Here is a 19,346-nt window from a genome sequence, read left to right on the forward strand (position 1 = left end):
ACACTACACTTACCAATTTTATTTAACTGATATTTATTGATATTATTATTAACCAGCGTTAAATGAACAATATTTCAAATAAAAATTGTAATATTCAATTAATTGTATAACGTAACAGGTAAGATTACGAAAATTCGTGATGTAAAAATATTCGATTAATTTATTGACAAAGTAGCACTTTATTCATATGAAAAAGTAATACAACGTTAGGGCCTGTGCCGGGTTTCCTTTTTTTTTTTCTTTTTTTTTTTTGAATTTATCAAAAGCGTGTATGTATATATGTAACGAGACAATAATTAAAAGGCCTTATATCCATTAGAACAGAGGTTGTTGTTAGATTGACCTAAACGAGAGGCCGCATTTTATTTCTTTTATTATATTTCCCCCGCTAAAACGATCGTTTCTTTGCAGACTCAACAATTCCAATTGTTTTTATGAGCATTTCTTCTTGTACTATTCGTATTCATGTTTTTCAATTTGTTGTTCCTTATTATTATTGTTATTATTAAATAAATTTTTCATATTATTAGAAAAACTAACAAGCAAAGAGAACGAACATTAGCAGAGGAAAACATTGAAGTCTTCTCTCACAAAAGAAGACTTCAATGTTTCTTTTTTTTTCAACAGAGACGTTCAAAAAGTCAGCTAACAGAATTAATTGTCCTTTTCTTATATCTTCACGCTTTATTTTTTTTTTTCTGTTTAAATTAAATTTGATTTCCCCTATTATCTTATCGATAAAATATGTCCAACATTGATTATTCATTTTTACAATAATTATATTATTACAGTACACAAAAAAATCCATATTTCAGTTAAGAACAATGAAATATAAACACGGTAAATGTAAAAAATTAATGAATTATTTCTGATTTAATTCGAAAATAATTTTTTGCACGTCTCTGTTTTTTTTTTTTATATAAAACATCATCATATGTGAACCATGGGCATTCTTTTTTTTTTACATTTACTCGATAAACTTTTTCTAGCTTTGTAAATCCCATCCCTTCGTTTACAAATGTCCCATATCATCATTGCGAACTTCATTATTTAATATATCTATTTTTTTTTCTTTTTTTTATTTTTTTCTTGTAAGATTATCTTTCTTACAATCTTTCAAGTACAAACATGTGTACAACATTCTACGAATATAAATTCTTACATCCCCAATAGAGACTCTCTAGGATTAAAGTTTTTGATTTATTTTCATTTCCTTTTTAACCATATATAAGTCAATCAATCATTATGACGAATATCACCTTCCTCAAAATTGATATAATTCGCGTCAGGGATTCAGAATTATTTCGAAATCTTGCCACTGATTAGAACTTTACAAATACATACAAATACATTTTGAGAGATATTATTATTATAGTCAAAATTTTCCCAATTATTTGATCATACTTCATCATCATTACCATTCATCATTATTATCATATAAAATAAGTCAATATTACTTATTAAAACAGCCTTTCTCATCTTACATTACTCGAGTCTCTATTGTATTTTATCATTCTTAAAATATACATATCTATACATTCTGCGATTGTGATTTATTATTTGTTTGTTTGTTTCTTAATTTTTTTTAAGACTCTTCTCAGTAATAAGAATCTTCAATCAATATTATTTCTTTCTTTCTTTTTCACTCACAGTATATTGCCAGTTTGATCAAATGCAATAAAAGCATAGTTTAGTCTAGTGCTACCTTAAGCTATACTTATTTGTGTGTTTACTTAATTATTAACTAATCATAGTACATATGTGTTTTTTCCTCTTTAGTCCTATAATTTGTCTTTTTCTTCCCCCCCTCCCCTCCCCCCAATCCCATTTTCATCATAATAATCGAATTACTTTTAACAATACTTTTCTACGAAAGTATCAACGATTGAGACTCGAAATATTATCGAGAAACATTTGGTCGATTTTTAAATCAAGTTTTCAAATATGATTGAATTTTCTTTGTTTGTTTGTAGAAAACAAATTTTTATATAATTTATCCATTTAAAAAAGAAAAGAAGAAGAAGAAAATGGATAATGCATATCTGTGATGCGAAAGCAAAAAAGTGAAAATGAAATTGATTTAAAGTGAAGGCTTTCTTTAAGTTTTTTCAATTCAGCACGTGTGGTTCGATAACGTTATTAATTAATTAATCATGTGTTGTGTGGTGTTCTCGTGTGCCATCTATTAATATTATAAATGTTTAAAAATGAACGATTGAGAATGTTCTGGTCTTTTTATTACCAGAGTTCTCCATCCTTTTCTTTCGCTGGAACTTCGATAACTCTAGGTTTGTCGATTATTCTAGCAGTACGATTTCCCTTTTCCACGATACCAATTATCCATGCTTGATATCCTTCTTGTTTTTCTATATCTTTGCAATATGCAGCTGCCTAATTTGTAGAAATAAATATTTTGTAAAAATCATTAAAATATTTATGAATAACATTAAATGCATCGCATGTACCTACATGTTCTTTTACGAACAACAGTATGGCACACATAATGCTTTTAATATTAAAGGATAAATAATAAATTAATTTGTAAGAAAATTGACAACACTAAAATGCTTATTAGTTAGCAAATTAGCATGGGTTTTTCTAAACGTTCATCTACCTGCCTTTCTTTAGAATATTAAATTAAAAATAATACTCTACTGTATAAGCAGGCGTATTATACGACAAAAAATTAAATACATAAATATAGAAACGTACTTGTTCTCGAGGAAGGCATATAAGAAGCCCGCCACTCGTTTCAGCTGAATGTCCTTGAAGTAATTGGAACATATTACCGCAAGCTTTAGCTACTGCTGCCATTTTGGCAATAACAGGTAAATTATGAATAACAAATGAGACTTCATTTTTCTGATGTTTCGCTAGATTTTGCGCGTGTCCTAAGAGACCGAAGCCCGTAACATCTGTCGCTCCATGTGCATTATATTTATGCATCAATCTCGCAGCTGCAATTATAGTTTTTCCAAAATATTTATTACGCGCTTATACAATACGATGTAATTAAAATATTATTTTTTTCACAACATACCTATTCTATTTAAACGTGCCATACTATCCATCGCTCGTTGATAAGCCTTTCGTACATCATCTTCGCTAACAACAAGTTTAATTCTATTCCAACGATCTGGTTGGTCTAGCCATTGATGCGCATTAACAGCTACTTGCGTACCAAGAGGTTTCGTCAATACAAGTACATCGCCAACAACTGCGTTATCTGGTCTACATAGATTTTAAATGCTTATTATAAATTAGTAACTATCATTTTATCTTTTCATTACGACAAATAATATTAAAAGTATAATCACATCGCAACGAGATATTAATTTTCAACATACACAATATATTCATTTGGTTGACAAACAGTAGAAGCGACACCACCTATCGTACACCAAGGATTAACAACAGTTTGACCACCGGTAACGGTTGTTCCAGCTTCCAATGCTGAATCTTTAAAACCTCTCATAATTAAAGGAACAACTACATCCCGTTCTTTCTCTGTCATTTTTGTGCTGACGCCCAACAACATTAACATATTATCACATTCGGTAACACCCATAGCGTACAAATCACTGATGACATTGGCGCAAGCAATCTTTCCTGAAAACATACTCCAATAAAAGTGCTAACAGAAATTGTTAAATAAACTTTGAAGAAATTTCAACTATTAAGTATCAGAAAGGATATACTTATAAAAATAAATTCAAGAATTTGGTTCCATGTTACTCGTATCGATGCATATATATCTCTTACCCATCATGTAGGGATCATCAACTAGCGGATAAAAAAAGTCTGTCGTTTGTACCAAGCTAAGTCCGCCGTGTCTTAAAGGAGTTACGGAGGAATCCATACCAATGCCTGTAACAATACAATTCATTAGATACAATCTCACGATTAAAAAATTTAAATACAATTTTTAAAAAAAGAAAGAAAATTATAAAATTAATTTGTAAGAAATTCGACAGCACTGGAATACCAATTGAAAGTATCTCAGTATGGAAAATTTCGAAATATTTTTCTACCTGCTGTTCTTTAGAATACTCGACTAAATTTTAAGTATTCTACTGTATTGGCAGGAATTATAAAAATTATTATGTTATATTTATATTTATTAATTAAATAATATATTTCTATAATTACATCTATATAATTATGCATAGCAGTTACAGAAGAGACAATTATATTTAAAAAAAATATATATATATTAAAAATTTGATGTTATATTTCATAACGTTAATTATATAGCGCGCCAATAATTCATACGATGAGGTTGAGAACACCTATACTTCCGGAAGCGTGGGAGAAAAGAGGCGGGAGATGGTTTGCATTCGCCGCCATATTGAATAGGGATGGATCGAATGTATTCGTGCCCCTAACCTATTCTTTATAATGGAATTTTCCTATCGCGATCGATCAGTTTGTATGAATTATCCAAAAACTTCCGCGTCGTTTTCCAAATCAAATTTATATCTTAACTTAATAATTAACTTAATAATTGCAATATTAAATATGAAAATACACGAAATCCGCATTGAAAAGTAAAAAAGAAAAAAAAAAATATATATATATATAAAAGTAAGAATCAATTAGACTGAAAATGTACATAAATATTTAGTAAATCAAATCTAAGGATGGAATTTAATTGCAGAAATAAAATATCATGAAATTTATAAAAAAAAAAAGAAAGATTAAAAATGAAGTAAAAAAAATAAAACATTATTATCGTATATGCATAAAAAGATGTAATTCTTACACAATCATGTTGAGTACTCGTGTATTCAGAAGTACTCTCGCACATTGTGTTCACAGTGAAGTAAGTGTGTGAGTGAGCGCGAACGCGCGCACATGAGCGTGTGATTAATTACGCATAAGCATAATGTAAACTCACCGATGCGCGGAATGGCCATATGCATAAAGTGGGCATGTTCATGATCCTGTGCGGCATTATCGTCTGCCTGTAGTCCCTCTAGGAGTTTCCCAAGAACCTCCTGAGGGACTTTACACCCTCATCCTTTAAGATCGGCAAACCGCGTTAAGCGGAAGGTCGCATCAAGATCATGTGCCACCGGGTCGAACGGCCTGCGCAACGCCAAGGCATTTGGATTACCACCAAGTTCCAGCTGTACGACGGACAGGGCGTCCTGAGCGACTGGGGTTCCCTGTATATCCGCCATCTTGTACCGAAATCTCGAAAAAGAAGACGCGATACGGACAAGATGAAAGTAAGAGAGAGAGAGAGAGGGAGAGAGAAGAGAAGAGAGAGAGAGAGAGAGAGAGAACGAACAAAAAATAAAATTTCTTTTAATCCGACAATTCCCTATCACGGTTATAAACAGCCGATAATCTTAACAATCTTGAAGATGATACTAGAATTATTTGAAGGTTCTCACACGCGCGTTTATGATGAATAATTGTAATCGTATTTCTCTCCTCCTCTCTCAACGAATCAAAGAAAAGACGTAAACGATGCGATACCGTACGCCGCCGACAGACAGCCACTGCTCGCGATTGACTCTACACCACACTATACCCCCGCCGTCCTGTGAACTCGCATCGAACGTGAATTATACTCTACACCGGCGTCGACTAGCCGGGATCGTATACGTTGACAAAATGGACGTACCTCCAACGTTCACGAAGCTGAGAGAACGCGCAAGGCCACCGTGAGCCCCCACGATGCCCCTACCGTGCCCTTGCACTTTCTTCATTGGTCCTTTCGAATTGGAACATGCGCATTACTTACTAATTTCTCAGGTACGTATCTAGAGCATCCTTTCGCCCCAGGAACTAAACTAACTCGTGATTCATTTTAACACTACTATTCTAGACTGCCGTTTCTCTCTTTCCTTCTTACATATGCTTCACTCATCCAAAGTTCGAACGACGCATTGCCGAATAATCGAGGGAAATTTTATACGCGGGTAAATATATTTTGGAATTCGACGAAACTATTGAGAGAAATTTTTGTTCTTTTCTTTTTATATTTCATTTATTTTATAATCAATAAATTATTTTACAATTTCTTTTTTTTTTTATTCATATGTAATAGTATAATAATATTAGGGATTTTTATAATACGAAATTATTGTGTTTATATTTCTAAATGCAATTGTTACGAATGTTGTAATACAACGATGTTAAAATATTCTTCTATTATTTTATAACAATGTATAGATATTTATACAGATGCCGATTTTAAGACTCTACGAAAATACGAAACGTGTAAACGTAAGCTATTCTTATACGCTACCATTGCAGACTCGTATTCAGACATATGAGTAATGCCGGTTAATCGAATATGTCACGGTTTGATAGATCCATAAATTTCTTTATACCGAGTAATTTAAGTACTCTCAAATATCCTTTGTCGAAGATATTTATTAGTTTAAATTTTATCCCTACAAATATCACTATACTTTTATTTTTCTTGTACGAATATAACGACAATCACTGGTCCGACGTCTCCGACAGTGGTTCTCAATAATAAACATTTGATTATTTTTCTCAATCATATTGAATCTTGAAGGAACATTATTTAAAAATAAACTGTGACTTAAAAATAATAATTAATATCAGAAGAAATATTTCGGTTTTACGGATAATAAAAAGAAATTCTTTTTTTTGTTTTATTTTTGTTAATTTGTTTTATGCGACATTGTGTAAATGCAATAAAATATTTGTTTTTTTTTCTTTTTTTTTTATTAAACGTATCCTTTTGTAAAATTGTAAAAAGATACGTTTAACTTACTTTAATACGATTGTAATCATTTTAACACGATTACGATATTCATTGGCGAACTGTCGTTGGCAGAGTATAGTATGCGGGCGATGGTCGTCTTGGAATGCTGCTCGTTCGCCAAGCGATCGTAGAACTCGTCTCTCTTTCCTTCTCTTTTTCTTTCTTTCTTCCTTTCTTTCTTTCTTTCTCTTTCTCTTTCTTTCTTTCTTTACAATGTTTCCCGCGCAAAATACTCGATAACACTCTGTTCATGCAGAGTTCCGAGAGTTCCAAGAGTTCTTTCCAACAACCACACGTCGAAGATTATTCGCTGTCAATCAGATACACTCAAAAGAAATTCATTTTTCAATTTCATTTACTACTCGTATCGGATTAACAAACTATGGTTAAATAAATTCATTACAAATGATTTATTCTAATTTATTTTTTATTCGAAAAATAAAAACTAATTTACGCTAATGTACGATATTAAAAATAGATTTGTATCTCGATAGTTTAATTTTGTCGTCGTTCGTTCGAACGAAGGCAAGTGTACGAGGAAAAACAAAGTATATCTGATTGTAAAAGTCTCCCAATATTCAGAAATTACTTACTATACTATTCATTGATATTTCTATTGCACGGCATTGATTCGCGATATTAATAACTCAAACATGAGTTATATATTTTACGAAGTAAAATAAATACGAATAAAAAATAAAATAAAATGAGAAAATCTAACACCGACGCGACCGCAATAAAGAAAATATGCAAAACATATTCTACTATCAATACTTACTGTCAGTATTAAGTCTGAAAACTTGTTTCATTAATAGGAAATCTACTTTACCGACACGAGTTAAAACCGCTACTAGCGACACCTTTCGTAAAAAAGAGATACCAAACGAGTGATCGGTCAGTCGGTAAATTAGGAATTTTGTTTATCGATTATTTGCACTGTAAAATGATAAATATTTAAACAACTTAATACATCCATGGATCAATATAATTTTCTATTTTTGAATGAATAATTTTGATGAATAATTTTGAAACTAAACTCTAAATAAAATACAAAACAAAACATAGAGAGTATAAAAATTATATACAACACAGTTATTACATTTCAACATTAAATCTTTAAAACCCATATCTTTTTTCCTTTTCCGAAAGTTTCTTGAATCATTCTCCCTACTTAATGTCACCGTTCTTGTCTCTTTTTCCGTGAAACACAAAGAAGCAGTAGGTTTGTTTGCGTATCGCGAAAGGCAAAGAAGGATAAATCAGTCGACTATTTGCTGCCGTAGCGGCAGCAGTAGTAGTAGCACCAGCAAACGTAACAGCATAGGTAGTCATATTAACATCAGCAACAGCAGGAGCAGCAGCAGCAGCAGCAGAGTAGTAGAAAAATACTAATAGGAAGAAAACATTGGAAGAAAAAGTCAGACTAATAACAGTGTTAGTGGTAGTAGTGGTGGTGGTAGTAGTGGTGGTGGTGATGTATAGTAGTACCTTAGTAGTAAAGTATGATGTGTATAGTAACAGAGTGCTATCCTAATCGTGTGTCGAGCATAGTCGTGCAGTAGAGTGCAGTAGACTGCGAAACGGTGTGCGGGAAAGACTGCATTCTCGCGAGTTTACCTTCCGACCTAGTTTTCGTGCACGGCTTTCCCGATTTTCGATTGTCTATCTCCCTCTAATTCCTTTTCTATTTCTCTTTCTCTTCCTCTATCTATCTGTCTATCTATCTATCTATCTATCTATCTTTGTCTCTCCATTTGCAACGAGACTGATTCCTAACAAGTACGGCGGCCGGCCTCGTAGACAGTGTTTGCGCGGATCGATCGCACTACCAAACGATGTCGTCTTGTTCTTCTCGTTGACAACGTGACCAACGTTGTTTCCCCCCCCCCCGTGCTTTTAATTATTATTATTATTATTATTATTATTATTATTATTATTATTAATTCTTGTTGCGTTATAGTCGCGTTGTTAATGTTGTCAAGTGTTTTCGGGTGCCAGTTGTCGTCCAAACGATTTATCATTACAGATCTCTTACTTTCTTATTTTCTTTTGTTTAATCAAAGAGATAAATTCTAATTTAGAGAGAGAGAGAGAGAGATAGGAAAGGGTTTTTAATTAAGAGATAAGTTTGTAACGAGCAAGAAAAAAATAAAAATGCAAGACGTTGCTGATAACTCGTCGAAATCTGTACTGCTGAATACCTTCGTTGTTAAGAAAAAGAGATGTCGCGTGTATTTTCATCGTGGCACCCTCATCTGGGAAACGGAAAGACCACCTTATAGTAAGTCCGATACGATACTACGAGATTTATATTTTATATTGCGTAGCATACACTTATTTCGAGGTATGGATATAAAAACAAACGTAAGATATTTTTCCTAAGTGCTTTTTTTCTTTTTTCTTTTTCATTCGCTTCTTTTCAAACCACTTTATTTTCGATATCGGATTGGGGGGGAGAAACAAACACGATGTCCGTGCTTTCGAATATTTTTCTTCGGGATGAGATGTTTATTTTTGTTTTCTTTCTTTCTTTCTTTTTACACGTTCGTTTTATTATTCTTTTTTGTTTCTCGCGTTAACATTTCTCTTCCGGTTGATCGTGAAAGCGAAAGATTTATATCGCATCTTCCCTTTCATCCGATTTCTTTTGCTTTTCCTTTTTTTTTCTTTTTATATTTCGTGGGAATAATTAATTACGTTAATTTTTCGTTTTGCAAATGTTTTTCGCTTAACGCTGAAAAATCAAGGCAAGGGGCATACTTTTCTTTCCGTAAATTTAGTTTTCGTAAAAGATAAAACGACATTGGGGAAAATTATCGAACGCATTAGAAATATTATCGGGTATAATATTAATTTTTATATACATATTTTATATTCTAATCAATTGACTAATATTTGTAAATCGGTATCGAAAATGGTGATTAATTTTTAGAGAGAGAGAGAGAGAGAGGGAGAGAAAAGGTAGATAAGATTAATCGTTAGTTATCTAGGGTTTTCAAAATTTTCGACTAATTAAAAGTAATTTTTGATCGTAAGATAATAATTTGTTGATTAGATACGTCATTTACGTAATATTTGTTTGATTTAATTGAAATATTATATTGTCGTGTATGATATAAAGAATAAAATTAGATAAATAATATCGTTTAGAATAATTGAAATAAAATGAATTCGCGTTTGGAAGGTTCGCGCTAATGCTAAAGCGTTCTTGAATGAAAGGAATGATGGAACTGGGTCGTCACCGAGAAAATGTTTCACTGCTGTTGCTTGACCTTGCCCTTTCATTTGTACGACACTGCTAGGAAGAAGATTACTCTTTGTAGTAGTTGTCAATTCAAATCGTAAATATATGTATAGCGATTTTATCGCTGTCGTCATATTTTCATATTATTTTTATTATTTAAACGAGAAGAAATAGAAAATATATAAAAAAAATATATAATAAAAAAAAGAAGCAAAAATGAAGTATGGAATTGGAAAATATTATTTCAGAAAATTGATAAATGCATGCGTGCACGCGTATGCGTTTACGTATTTATGTACGTGTATGTGTGTGCTCGTATAAAAATATAAATTATATATGATTCTCAAGAGTGGAGGAGATAAAAAAACAATCGAAGAGTATCCGACACTTACAATTAGGCGGTCCAGTCACGTGGACGTCAAAACATGTGTCGATACGTGCACGAGTTACGTCCTTGAATAATTCGATTTACATACCGTTCTACTTCCTCTCTTAATCAATACTACATACTAACTTATCCACTTTTTCTTTTCTTTTCTTTTTCTTTTTTTACGATTTATGTTACGATTACGTTGAAAAGTTTTCAACCTAACATACAAAGCAAAATTTATATCGGTCAAACTCATTTTTATTTAGAAAAAGAAAGAAGAACAAAGAAAAAAAAAAGAATAAAAATAGAAGTTTTTGTGCCAAGGGTCAATTCTTTTCAAATGAACCATGTATTTTCTGTTTCTGTTTGTTTAATAATAATAATAATTATTATTTAAATAATAATGTTTAAGAGAGAGAAAAAATTCTAATTGTTTAAATAATAATAACTATTGTTTAATAATAGTGTTCAAAGTGTTGTACAACGAATTAAGAGAAAAATAGAACAATGTAAGAAGAATATTGCATAAACGGGTATATAACATTTAATTAACTAAATTATAATGGAAAGTATGCATATAATAAAAAATGGATAATAAAACGGTGATACTGAAAAAAAGGCGCGTCAGTATTTTCTAGTGTTTTGCTATTGTTATATTATGTTGGGGGTCAAACGCGTCGTTTAATATTATCCTCACGCAACGCGGAAAGAAATATTTTTTATTTACACGAGACTCCGACTAGCTTACTCATATCGGATCACGGTGTCATAAAATCGTACGATGAATGATAAATTGATTCGTTGTTTTAAAATTTATCGAAGAAAAGGGGCCGAGGTCGGTTGGGTACTTCAAGTCGAACTGAACTTCCGCTTTCGCGAATATGAAACCAAACGAGTTTATCAGTCGATCAATTAATATTCATTAAAAAAAAACATTTCAAATTTTTCCGCGTGTATTTTTTTTGTTTGTATCTTTCGAATTTTAAATTTGATTTATAAAATCTTATAATTTATTATCGATGCGTTTATTCAAAACAGTTACGAAATTTAATTACTTACGAAATTATCTTTCAACAAAATTTTCAATTAAATCAACACGAGAACGAGATCAAGTTTTGTTTAAAGTATTTCTTTGTCAGGTGACTAGAATTATGTGGGACACCCTGTATATTATAAATAAGTGCATAAGTATGCACTTATTTACCGGCAATTAGTTTGAAATGGAACGCATGACCCCAGAAGGAAATAACCGATTCAGTGAAGAATATTTTTATAGCGAAAGGCCTTACTACTGTTTCTTTTTTCTTTTTCGACGAAAAACTTGTTTGAACGGCCTTCGACTTTTAACGGCTTAACGTTAGCATTAAAATATTAAAGAACACGCGAAAGAGTTGAAAATATCGCAACGACGATACTGTTGCAAGAAAGAAAGAAAAAAAAACAAACAAACAAACAAATTTCAATGTAATTTTTCAATTGAAAATATTTATTCGAATAACGTTTGTTACGTGTTTTCGTTCATACAGGGTGCCCCCCACCCAAATACAAAGAACGTGTAATATAAACTGGAAGATTAATAAAAAACAAAACAAATAGAAAAGAAAAAGATACTAGACACTTGGTAATTAAAATTAAGTGTCGTATATTTATTACCGTTTAAAAAAAATGACATTAGCATGAGAAACAAATTTTTTTTACGTAACGCGATTGACGTAATTTTTTTTTTTTATTACTCGCTCAACGCATCTTCGTTAGTGTTCAATTTGATGTTCGTTAGATGTTCGCGAAGATATATACACAATAAGTATTGCATATCTTTGTTTTCAGTTTATTATTATTATTATTATTATTATCGTTACTAATATTTTTATATAAAATCGGTATGTTAGATCAGCTATGCATTGTTACATGTCGCTAATGACCTTGTTGTTGTTGATGCGATTATAAACTGAAAAAAAAAGAATATAAAAAAATCTGTATGTACATGTGTAACATATAAAAATTTTCCCATTTATATTTGCATTTTTATATATTGAAACTTACGGATAGATTAATTGTTAACGAGATCGTGACGCGTTTATTGAAAAAAATCGAATTCTTGATTTTACATATTTCTATTCGTATGTATAACAGCATTACTTTTAATATCGATTTTGGTTTTGTATTCGCGGCACGAATGAAAAAAGAATATTTAACGATCGGTTATGCCAGTTGCCACCAGCATACATGCATAATTGACAGATGTTAGTGAACCGTTAACGAGTATGGTAGACCACCCCGCAACGTCGTTTGTTCAACGCCTAATAAATAATGATAAATCGATTGGACACTTTCGATTTGTCCACTCTTCCCCCCCCCATTGTCAGACAAAGCGCATATCTTAAGTGTATATGCATATATTATTATATATGCGGCACGTATGCAAATAAATCAATGTTATTTCCAATTTCATTCATTTTTCCAATCGGAATTTATTTTTATAATAGCAAAATTACGAGTAGGGGAAACGAAAATGATTTATTTTTTTGTTTATTCTTTGTGGTTTTTTTTATATATACGTATTTACTTGATATCCACTTAAATTTAATTTCAAGTACCTGTGACTCGATTAACGTTAAACATACGTTTACAACTCGTTTCAATGGATTAACTTAAGCTATTTGTCGAATGTATCTTGCTTATCTCGATTATATATATATATTTAGTACACATGTACCGACGTTTAACAGAAGCAATCATTTTCTCTTTTTTTCTTTGTTTCCTTTTTAAATATTATTTATCATTTATTTTTAGCCTCGTTATAATAATTTTTCCTTATCTTCCTTGTTATTCATTTTGATATAGTTATCTAAAATATATTTTAAAAAAAGTATAATTTGAAAGATAATTATTAATTATTTGAATCAATTAGATGTGAATTAATTGAAATGACGAGATAAACCAATTAGACGAATCATCGATTGAACCCTCGTATTTTGATTATAAATTGAATTCTTAATTAATCTCTAACCGACGACGCACATTCATTTCGATTAATAGAATTTCAATGAATTTATTTTTTACCGTTTAACAAGTCCGAGAATTGTTATTTAACAATATTCTCGAGTGATAATGTAAAAGGCTAATCTAATCGTTGAGTATAAAATCAGCGATATTGATCATTCGTTTTTATTAAATTCTAACCGTTTCCAAGATAATCAATTCAAATACACGTATACTTACTTATTACTTACCGATAAGGCACGTATGCAATTATAAATATTAAAAGAACTTATTAATATTTATATTATTTTTCGTGACATGACGAGACAAAAAAAATATGATGACTATTATTCTGATCTTTTTTTTTTTGTAACTCCTTGAATTTTATCAATTTTTTTTTGGTTTTTTTTTCCTAATAATAGGAAAAATGTAAAATTACAAATTTACGATCGTTCTTTGATATCATCTCATTAAATCGTATCGATTAATCGTTTATTTATATTTATATTATATTTGTATTCAATCGCACACACGTACAAATATATTCAAGGATATATATTTAAGAATAAAATTGTTTGCAAGTGTTTTTCAAATGTTCACATTTGAATGGTTTCAAATTTTATCGTTGTTAGATAAAATTTTAATGAAATTTCATTTTCTCAGCAAGATGGTCGCTTCCAATGACGGACGTTCTTGCCGTACGTTACGGAGATGATTGGATTCATGGCGTTAACGTTAAGGAAAAACAAACTTCGACTTCGCCCACGTCGCCAACGGTTTGTCCAACGAATTTCATATTGCATTATGCCGTGGCAGGACCGAAAAATAAATGGAGTCATCATAGCGTTACCATGAGCCACACCGATCCTCGTCAAGTTGCTTCTTGGGTCAAAACTATTAGAAATTATCTTTTAAGTGAGTATCTTTTTAACATTTCATATGTTAATAATTTCATATTTTAGAAAGAAAGAAAAACAGCGCGACACTTTTCTCGGAATGAGAATATAATATATCGATGACAACGATCATTTATTATCATCGATGAAGATAATTTTTTTTTTTCAAAGTTTAATTATAAGATTAAAGAGGAAGAAAAGGGAGGGAAAGAAAAAAACTCGCCTCGCGAGAGAGACAATCGACGACCACGCCAACTCGACGTTTTTATTTGAAGTCTGTTTTCTCCTTTTTTTTTTCTTCTTTTTATTCACTCAAGAATAAACGAGAGAAGATTGAGGATCGATTGTCCCTGGGAATTTTAACCGGGGACACTTATATTCAATTTTTATGTTATCGATTGGAAAAAAACAATTACGTACGTCGACGATGAGTAGTTGTTTTCATCGAACAAAAATTTCAACTTGCATTTTATTTTAATCCGTTTCCTTATTTTTCTCTCCTATTTTTTATTTTAATTTTTTTCTTCTCGTTGATATTTGTTTTTTTTCTCTCGTCTGTTTTTTTTTCTTTTCTAATCGAAAGTATAAAAATACATCGAAGCAGCGTTTAGGTTTATTGTTAACTTTATTTTTAGTCTGTTTCACGTGTACATTTAGAAAAGAGAGAGAGAGAGAGAGGAACAAGACTCGAATGTATTTTACGTTTTACGTAAGCACGAAAGTAATTGTACCTCAATTGTTTTGTAATTCGTGCATTTTTCATGATCTTTACTCCTTTCAACGGTAAGAATATACTTGAGCGTAAAACTAACGTCTAACTCGAGTATCATTTCTTTTTTCTTCTTTTTCTTTTTTTTTTTTGGTAAGAAAAATAATCATATATCTAATACCGTAATTAAAATGATTATAATATATTTTTTTTCGCTTTATCGTCGTTTTACGTTGAAATGCATTTCCGCGATAAATTTGACAAGCAATAAATTTTGTTCATATACTTATTTAATGTTTTATTTATTTTTTTTTTATTAATTATAGCAATGTATTTTGTTTATATGCCGATTACTGTACAAAAAACAAATATAATAGATAAAAGAATATAAATGTGTGCAATGGGTTGCCGAATAAAAAATGTTTTAATTATTTCAATATTTATTGTTTCAGGTATGACGTATCGTCCACGTAAAGTGATGTTATTCGTGAACCCTATAGGTGGTAAAAAGAAGGGACTGAAAATATGGGAAAAAGATGTGCAACCTTTGATGACCATTGCTGGTATCGAAACGAAAATGATTATCACGGAAAGGGCTGGGCATATACGCGATACTCTGCTTACGTCAGATTTGAGTGACCTTCACGTAAGAAACATATTTTTTTGAATATTATAAAATCATAAATCAATTTTTAATATTATATTTTTTTTTTTTCTTTTTTCTTTTTCTTTTTCCTACGAATGAAAGCACATAACACTTATCGTTGAATATCTATTTCGGTTGAACGTGGATAAAACTATGGTAAACTAGCGAAAAATCGATATATTTCATTAGAAATTAATTGCGTTCCACTTAACTTTTCTTATTAAAAATGAAACATGCCAAGATTAACGTTGTTCGATATTTTTATCGATTCTAATCGGTTGTTTTGTTTCTTTTCTATCTTACTTATTTTTACTTTAAACGAGTATGCAATTATTCTATAGCCATGTTATAAATGTAACATTGACGTATCTGAAAAAGTTTCTTTCTAACTAGTAATCGTTCGTTTTACTTGACGCGATCGATCGATAAATCTAACATCGACCTTGACATTGGATATCATTCGACTAAAAATTCATCATTCTAGTTTTTTCTGTAGATAAATTTTTGGTTAATTTAGGCGATCGTTTGTATTGGCGGTGACGGTACGTTTGCCGAAGTTTTCAATGGTCTGGTCTTGAGAGCTGCCAAGGACCAACAAATCGATCCAGACGACCCAGAGGCAAGACTGCCACCTCCTACTTTACCTGTCGGTGTAATACCTAGTGGAAGTACCGACACTGTGGCCTATAGTTTGCATGGTATTTTATTCCTTTACTTATACCTACAAAATAAACCCTACAGTTTATGTTATAGACCCCATTCATATAATATTTACGTTCAATAATTCTCCAAAATTAGATAGAAAATTAGATAGAATTTTATACACGAATCATTTTACATATTTCTCAACATTTTTTTATTTACTCTTATAGTTTATGTTAGAGACCCCCTTCGTATAATATTTATGTTCAATAATTCTTCAAAATTAGATTGTAGTTCGTAAGCAATTGCATAAATATATTTTTTTTTAAATTTAGCTGATCATTGTTGTCCTTTTTTTATTTTAATTTTATACACATATCAATCTTGAATATTTTTTCAACGCTTTTTTATTTACTTTATTTGTTTTTTTGTTAGGTACTACCGATGTGCAAACAGCGACTATACATATCATTTTTGGAGATACCACTGGTTTGGACCTTTCCTCCGTCCATAGCAATCATTCCTTATTAAGGCTTTATGCTAGTGTCCTCAGTTATGGATACCTCGGTGACGTCATACGCGACAGCGAGAAATTCCGATGGATGGGTCCTCAAAGATACGATTATTCTGGTATATAAAAAAAAAAGAAATAGAAAAAACAAAATTAGCATCTCTAATATCCACGTATCATTGAAAACTTCCAAACTTCTTTTTCTTCTTATTTCTTCTTGATAATGATACTTATACTTTGGATGTAAATGTATTTGAATTCTCGTAAGTATCATTAAATCACGTTTAAAGATAAATTCTTTCTTAGCAGGAATGCTTATAAATTAATCATCAATTCGTATGCTGGAAGCTATAAGTATATATTTGTTCTGAGAATACGGAAGTAAAACAGTTAACAATTTTGTTGATTACTTTTAAATATTATTATTATTATTATTAAAACAGGTGTCGTAGGAAGATTGGACGAATTAATAAATCTTCCCACGACACCTATTTTAATAATTTTATTTTCTGGGCAAGATAAAAACCAATTAAATTATTATTATTATTATTATATTTGGTATAACGTTTCTTGTCTTTTTCTTTGTTTCTAGGTTTTAAAAAAATTATCGCAAACAAAGGATACGAAGGTGAAATACAATTACTTTCGGATCCCTGTCATCCGGCAGCTAGTACTAGATGCATGAAAAATTGTTCTAGATGTTTGCAACATATGCACAATAGTGTTCCCGACAAAGAAATTTCAAGTAAGTAATAGAACAATTTCATTATTGTTCATTAATTTAATTTTGTAATAATAAATATAATAAATTTATTCTCTAGGGTGGTTGACGGTCCAAGGTAAATTTTTTATGGTTAACGGGGCGAATGTGTCATGCGCTTGTTCGAGAAGTCCAATGGGTTTTAGCCCGCATTGTCACATAGGTGATGGTTGCGTCGATGTTATTTTAGTAAGACACACATCCTTCATAAACAATATTAGAATGTTACTGAGACTTTCTAGCAAACAAAAAACTCTGGTAAGATTTATTCGCTTACTAATATTCATTAATATTAATATTTTTGAAAATATATAATTATAGAATTTGAAATATAATAAATGAATATTATATTAAATAATTACATTGAAATTTTGATCCTAATTTAATTAGTATTTTTTGTTTACAGTATGATCTACCTTTCGTCGAGGTTTACAGAGCAAGAGAATTCACATTCCGTGCCCTGCCAACGTTGCGTTTGCAGACTGAAAATAATGTTCAAAGATCGCAGAGAAATGCAGGCCTTAGCGTGTGGAACTGCGACGGCGAAGTTATAGATAATTCTAATGTCAAAATAAGGTACATCATAGGAACGATCAATTTGTTTACAATTGTTGGAACAAATCATATAATGATTTAATATTTTATTATATTTTGTATATTTTATATATTTATAATATTCATTAATTTTGTGATTAATTATTAGGGTACACTGCCAGTTGGTGAAAGTTTACACGAGACGAGCTCAAGATTCAATTCGAGATTCGTCCTCTTGTTTTTGTGCCCTGTGAATACACACACACACACGTTTAGTTTTATTTATTAATACAATAAAAAAAGAAAAAGAAAGGGTAACGAACGAAAGATAGTAAAGTAAGTTTATTAGAATCATTTTGATGGTTTGCAAATGGCATACGAGATTACAAAGTTCCTTTAAAAGCTTGCCCTCAACAAATGGTTTGTATATCATCAATGGTTTGTATATCATCAGTTTTTTCGACGAGTAATTGACCATCGAATACGTCCTTAAGATCAAATTTCTAAAGTGCTTTTCGAATTATAAATATATTTATTTGAATGAATTTCTTCCCAAATAGAGGATTCTGTTTTGTTCAAAGGGTCTTCTTCGGATAATTATGTTACATTAGTATTATTATTATTATTATTATTATTACCTTCCTCCATTATTTTTATTATTATATTTATTATTAATATTACTATTAAAATCGTTAATATTATATTATCGTAAGTATTATTACTGCTGAATTTATACATAGGCTGATTTATAAATGAATCGAACATAGTGACAAGTGATGATAATATAATAGTCATTGTATATAATTAAAGAAACAGAAAAAAGAAAAAAAAGAGAGAAGAAGAAAAAAAATTGATTGATGAATTATAACTTATCACAATTTCATCGAATTTAGAATGGGGGAGAAAAAAAATAGAAAAAAAGAAAAGAAAAAAATACATTGGTCAGAAACTGTGATTATTGAGCCTGTGTTTAACAATTTTCGTACTTAAATTAAATAAAAATTCGACTTATTTATACTCTCTTTTGTAGTAGTAATTTAGGATTTTAGAATGCTTCCAGGGTCGAGAAAATTTTCAATTAGAACATTTGAATTGTTAAAACGAATTACGAAGTACGCTAAAGAAAAAAGACTTCGACGAATTTATGCAACTGTGATGTTGTAAACAAGTTAGTTGTTGTTGGTGCGAACGAATACATATTTTATATTGTTCTGGTTAAAATTTGGTTAAACGTTTATAAAAATTGTAACCTTTTATGTTGCAGTACGAATCAAAAAAAAAAAGATAGAAAAACAAAAAACAAA

General features: G+C 30.6%; 2 protein-coding genes and 1 long non-coding RNA gene across 4 annotated transcripts; 1 reads left to right on the forward strand and 2 right to left on the reverse strand.

The window, feature by feature from the left end:
* Positions 1–159: 159 nt before the first annotated feature.
* Positions 160–5,615, reverse strand: LOC122518536 (inactive selenide, water dikinase-like protein). Its single transcript, XM_043637519.1, has 7 exons — positions 5,485–5,615; positions 4,898–5,196; positions 3,763–3,867; positions 3,348–3,609; positions 3,041–3,231; positions 2,713–2,957; positions 160–2,391 (listed from the first exon to the last, which is right to left on the reverse strand). The coding sequence occupies exons 2-7, from the start codon at positions 5,181–5,183 to the stop codon at positions 2,239–2,241; spliced, it is 1,242 nt and encodes a 413-aa protein (XP_043493454.1). The 5' UTR covers positions 5,184–5,196; positions 5,485–5,615; the 3' UTR covers positions 160–2,238.
* A 1,286-nt stretch (positions 5,616–6,901) lies between these two features.
* LOC122518537 lies at positions 6,902–8,475 on the reverse strand. Its single transcript, XR_006304101.1, has 2 exons — positions 7,848–8,475; positions 6,902–7,684 (listed from the first exon to the last, which is right to left on the reverse strand). It is a non-coding gene; the product is annotated as an uncharacterized LOC122518537 (long non-coding RNA).
* A 203-nt stretch (positions 8,476–8,678) lies between these two features.
* On the forward strand, positions 8,679–19,057 carry LOC122518535 (ceramide kinase). Of its 2 annotated transcripts, none has more exons than XM_043637517.1 (9): positions 8,679–9,029; positions 14,008–14,259; positions 15,402–15,595; positions 16,113–16,293; positions 16,673–16,867; positions 17,341–17,493; positions 17,570–17,766; positions 17,915–18,084; positions 18,212–19,057. In XM_043637517.1, exons 1-9 carry the CDS (start codon positions 8,903–8,905, stop codon positions 18,294–18,296), a joined length of 1,554 nt encoding a protein of 517 aa, XP_043493452.1. In that variant the 5' UTR covers positions 8,679–8,902; the 3' UTR covers positions 18,297–19,057. The 2 variants fall into 2 exon arrangements, with proteins under 2 accessions (XP_043493452.1, XP_043493453.1); XM_043637518.1 differs by having other exon boundaries at positions 8,941–9,029; positions 14,012–14,259.
* The last annotated feature ends 289 nt before the right edge of the window (positions 19,058–19,346 follow it).

The sequence above is a fragment of the Polistes fuscatus genome, unplaced genomic scaffold (assembly GCF_010416935.1).
Source record: "Polistes fuscatus isolate 324 unplaced genomic scaffold, CU_Pfus_HIC Scaffold25, whole genome shotgun sequence".
Lineage (NCBI taxonomy): Eukaryota > Metazoa > Arthropoda > Insecta > Hymenoptera > Vespidae > Polistes > Polistes fuscatus.

Bases quoted from the DNA above. Each gene is read 5' to 3' on its own strand.
- LOC122518535 (XM_043637517.1), top strand. From the start codon at position 8,903: ATGCAAGACGTTGCTGATAACTCGTCGAAATCTGTACTGCTGAATACC. The intron at 16,868-17,340 runs GTATATAAAAAA...CTTTGTTTCTAG, and splicing joins TCAAAGATACGATTATTCTG to GTTTTAAAAAAATTATCGCA. The intron at 17,767-17,914 runs GTAAGATTTATT...TTTTGTTTACAG, and splicing joins CTAGCAAACAAAAAACTCTG to TATGATCTACCTTTCGTCGA.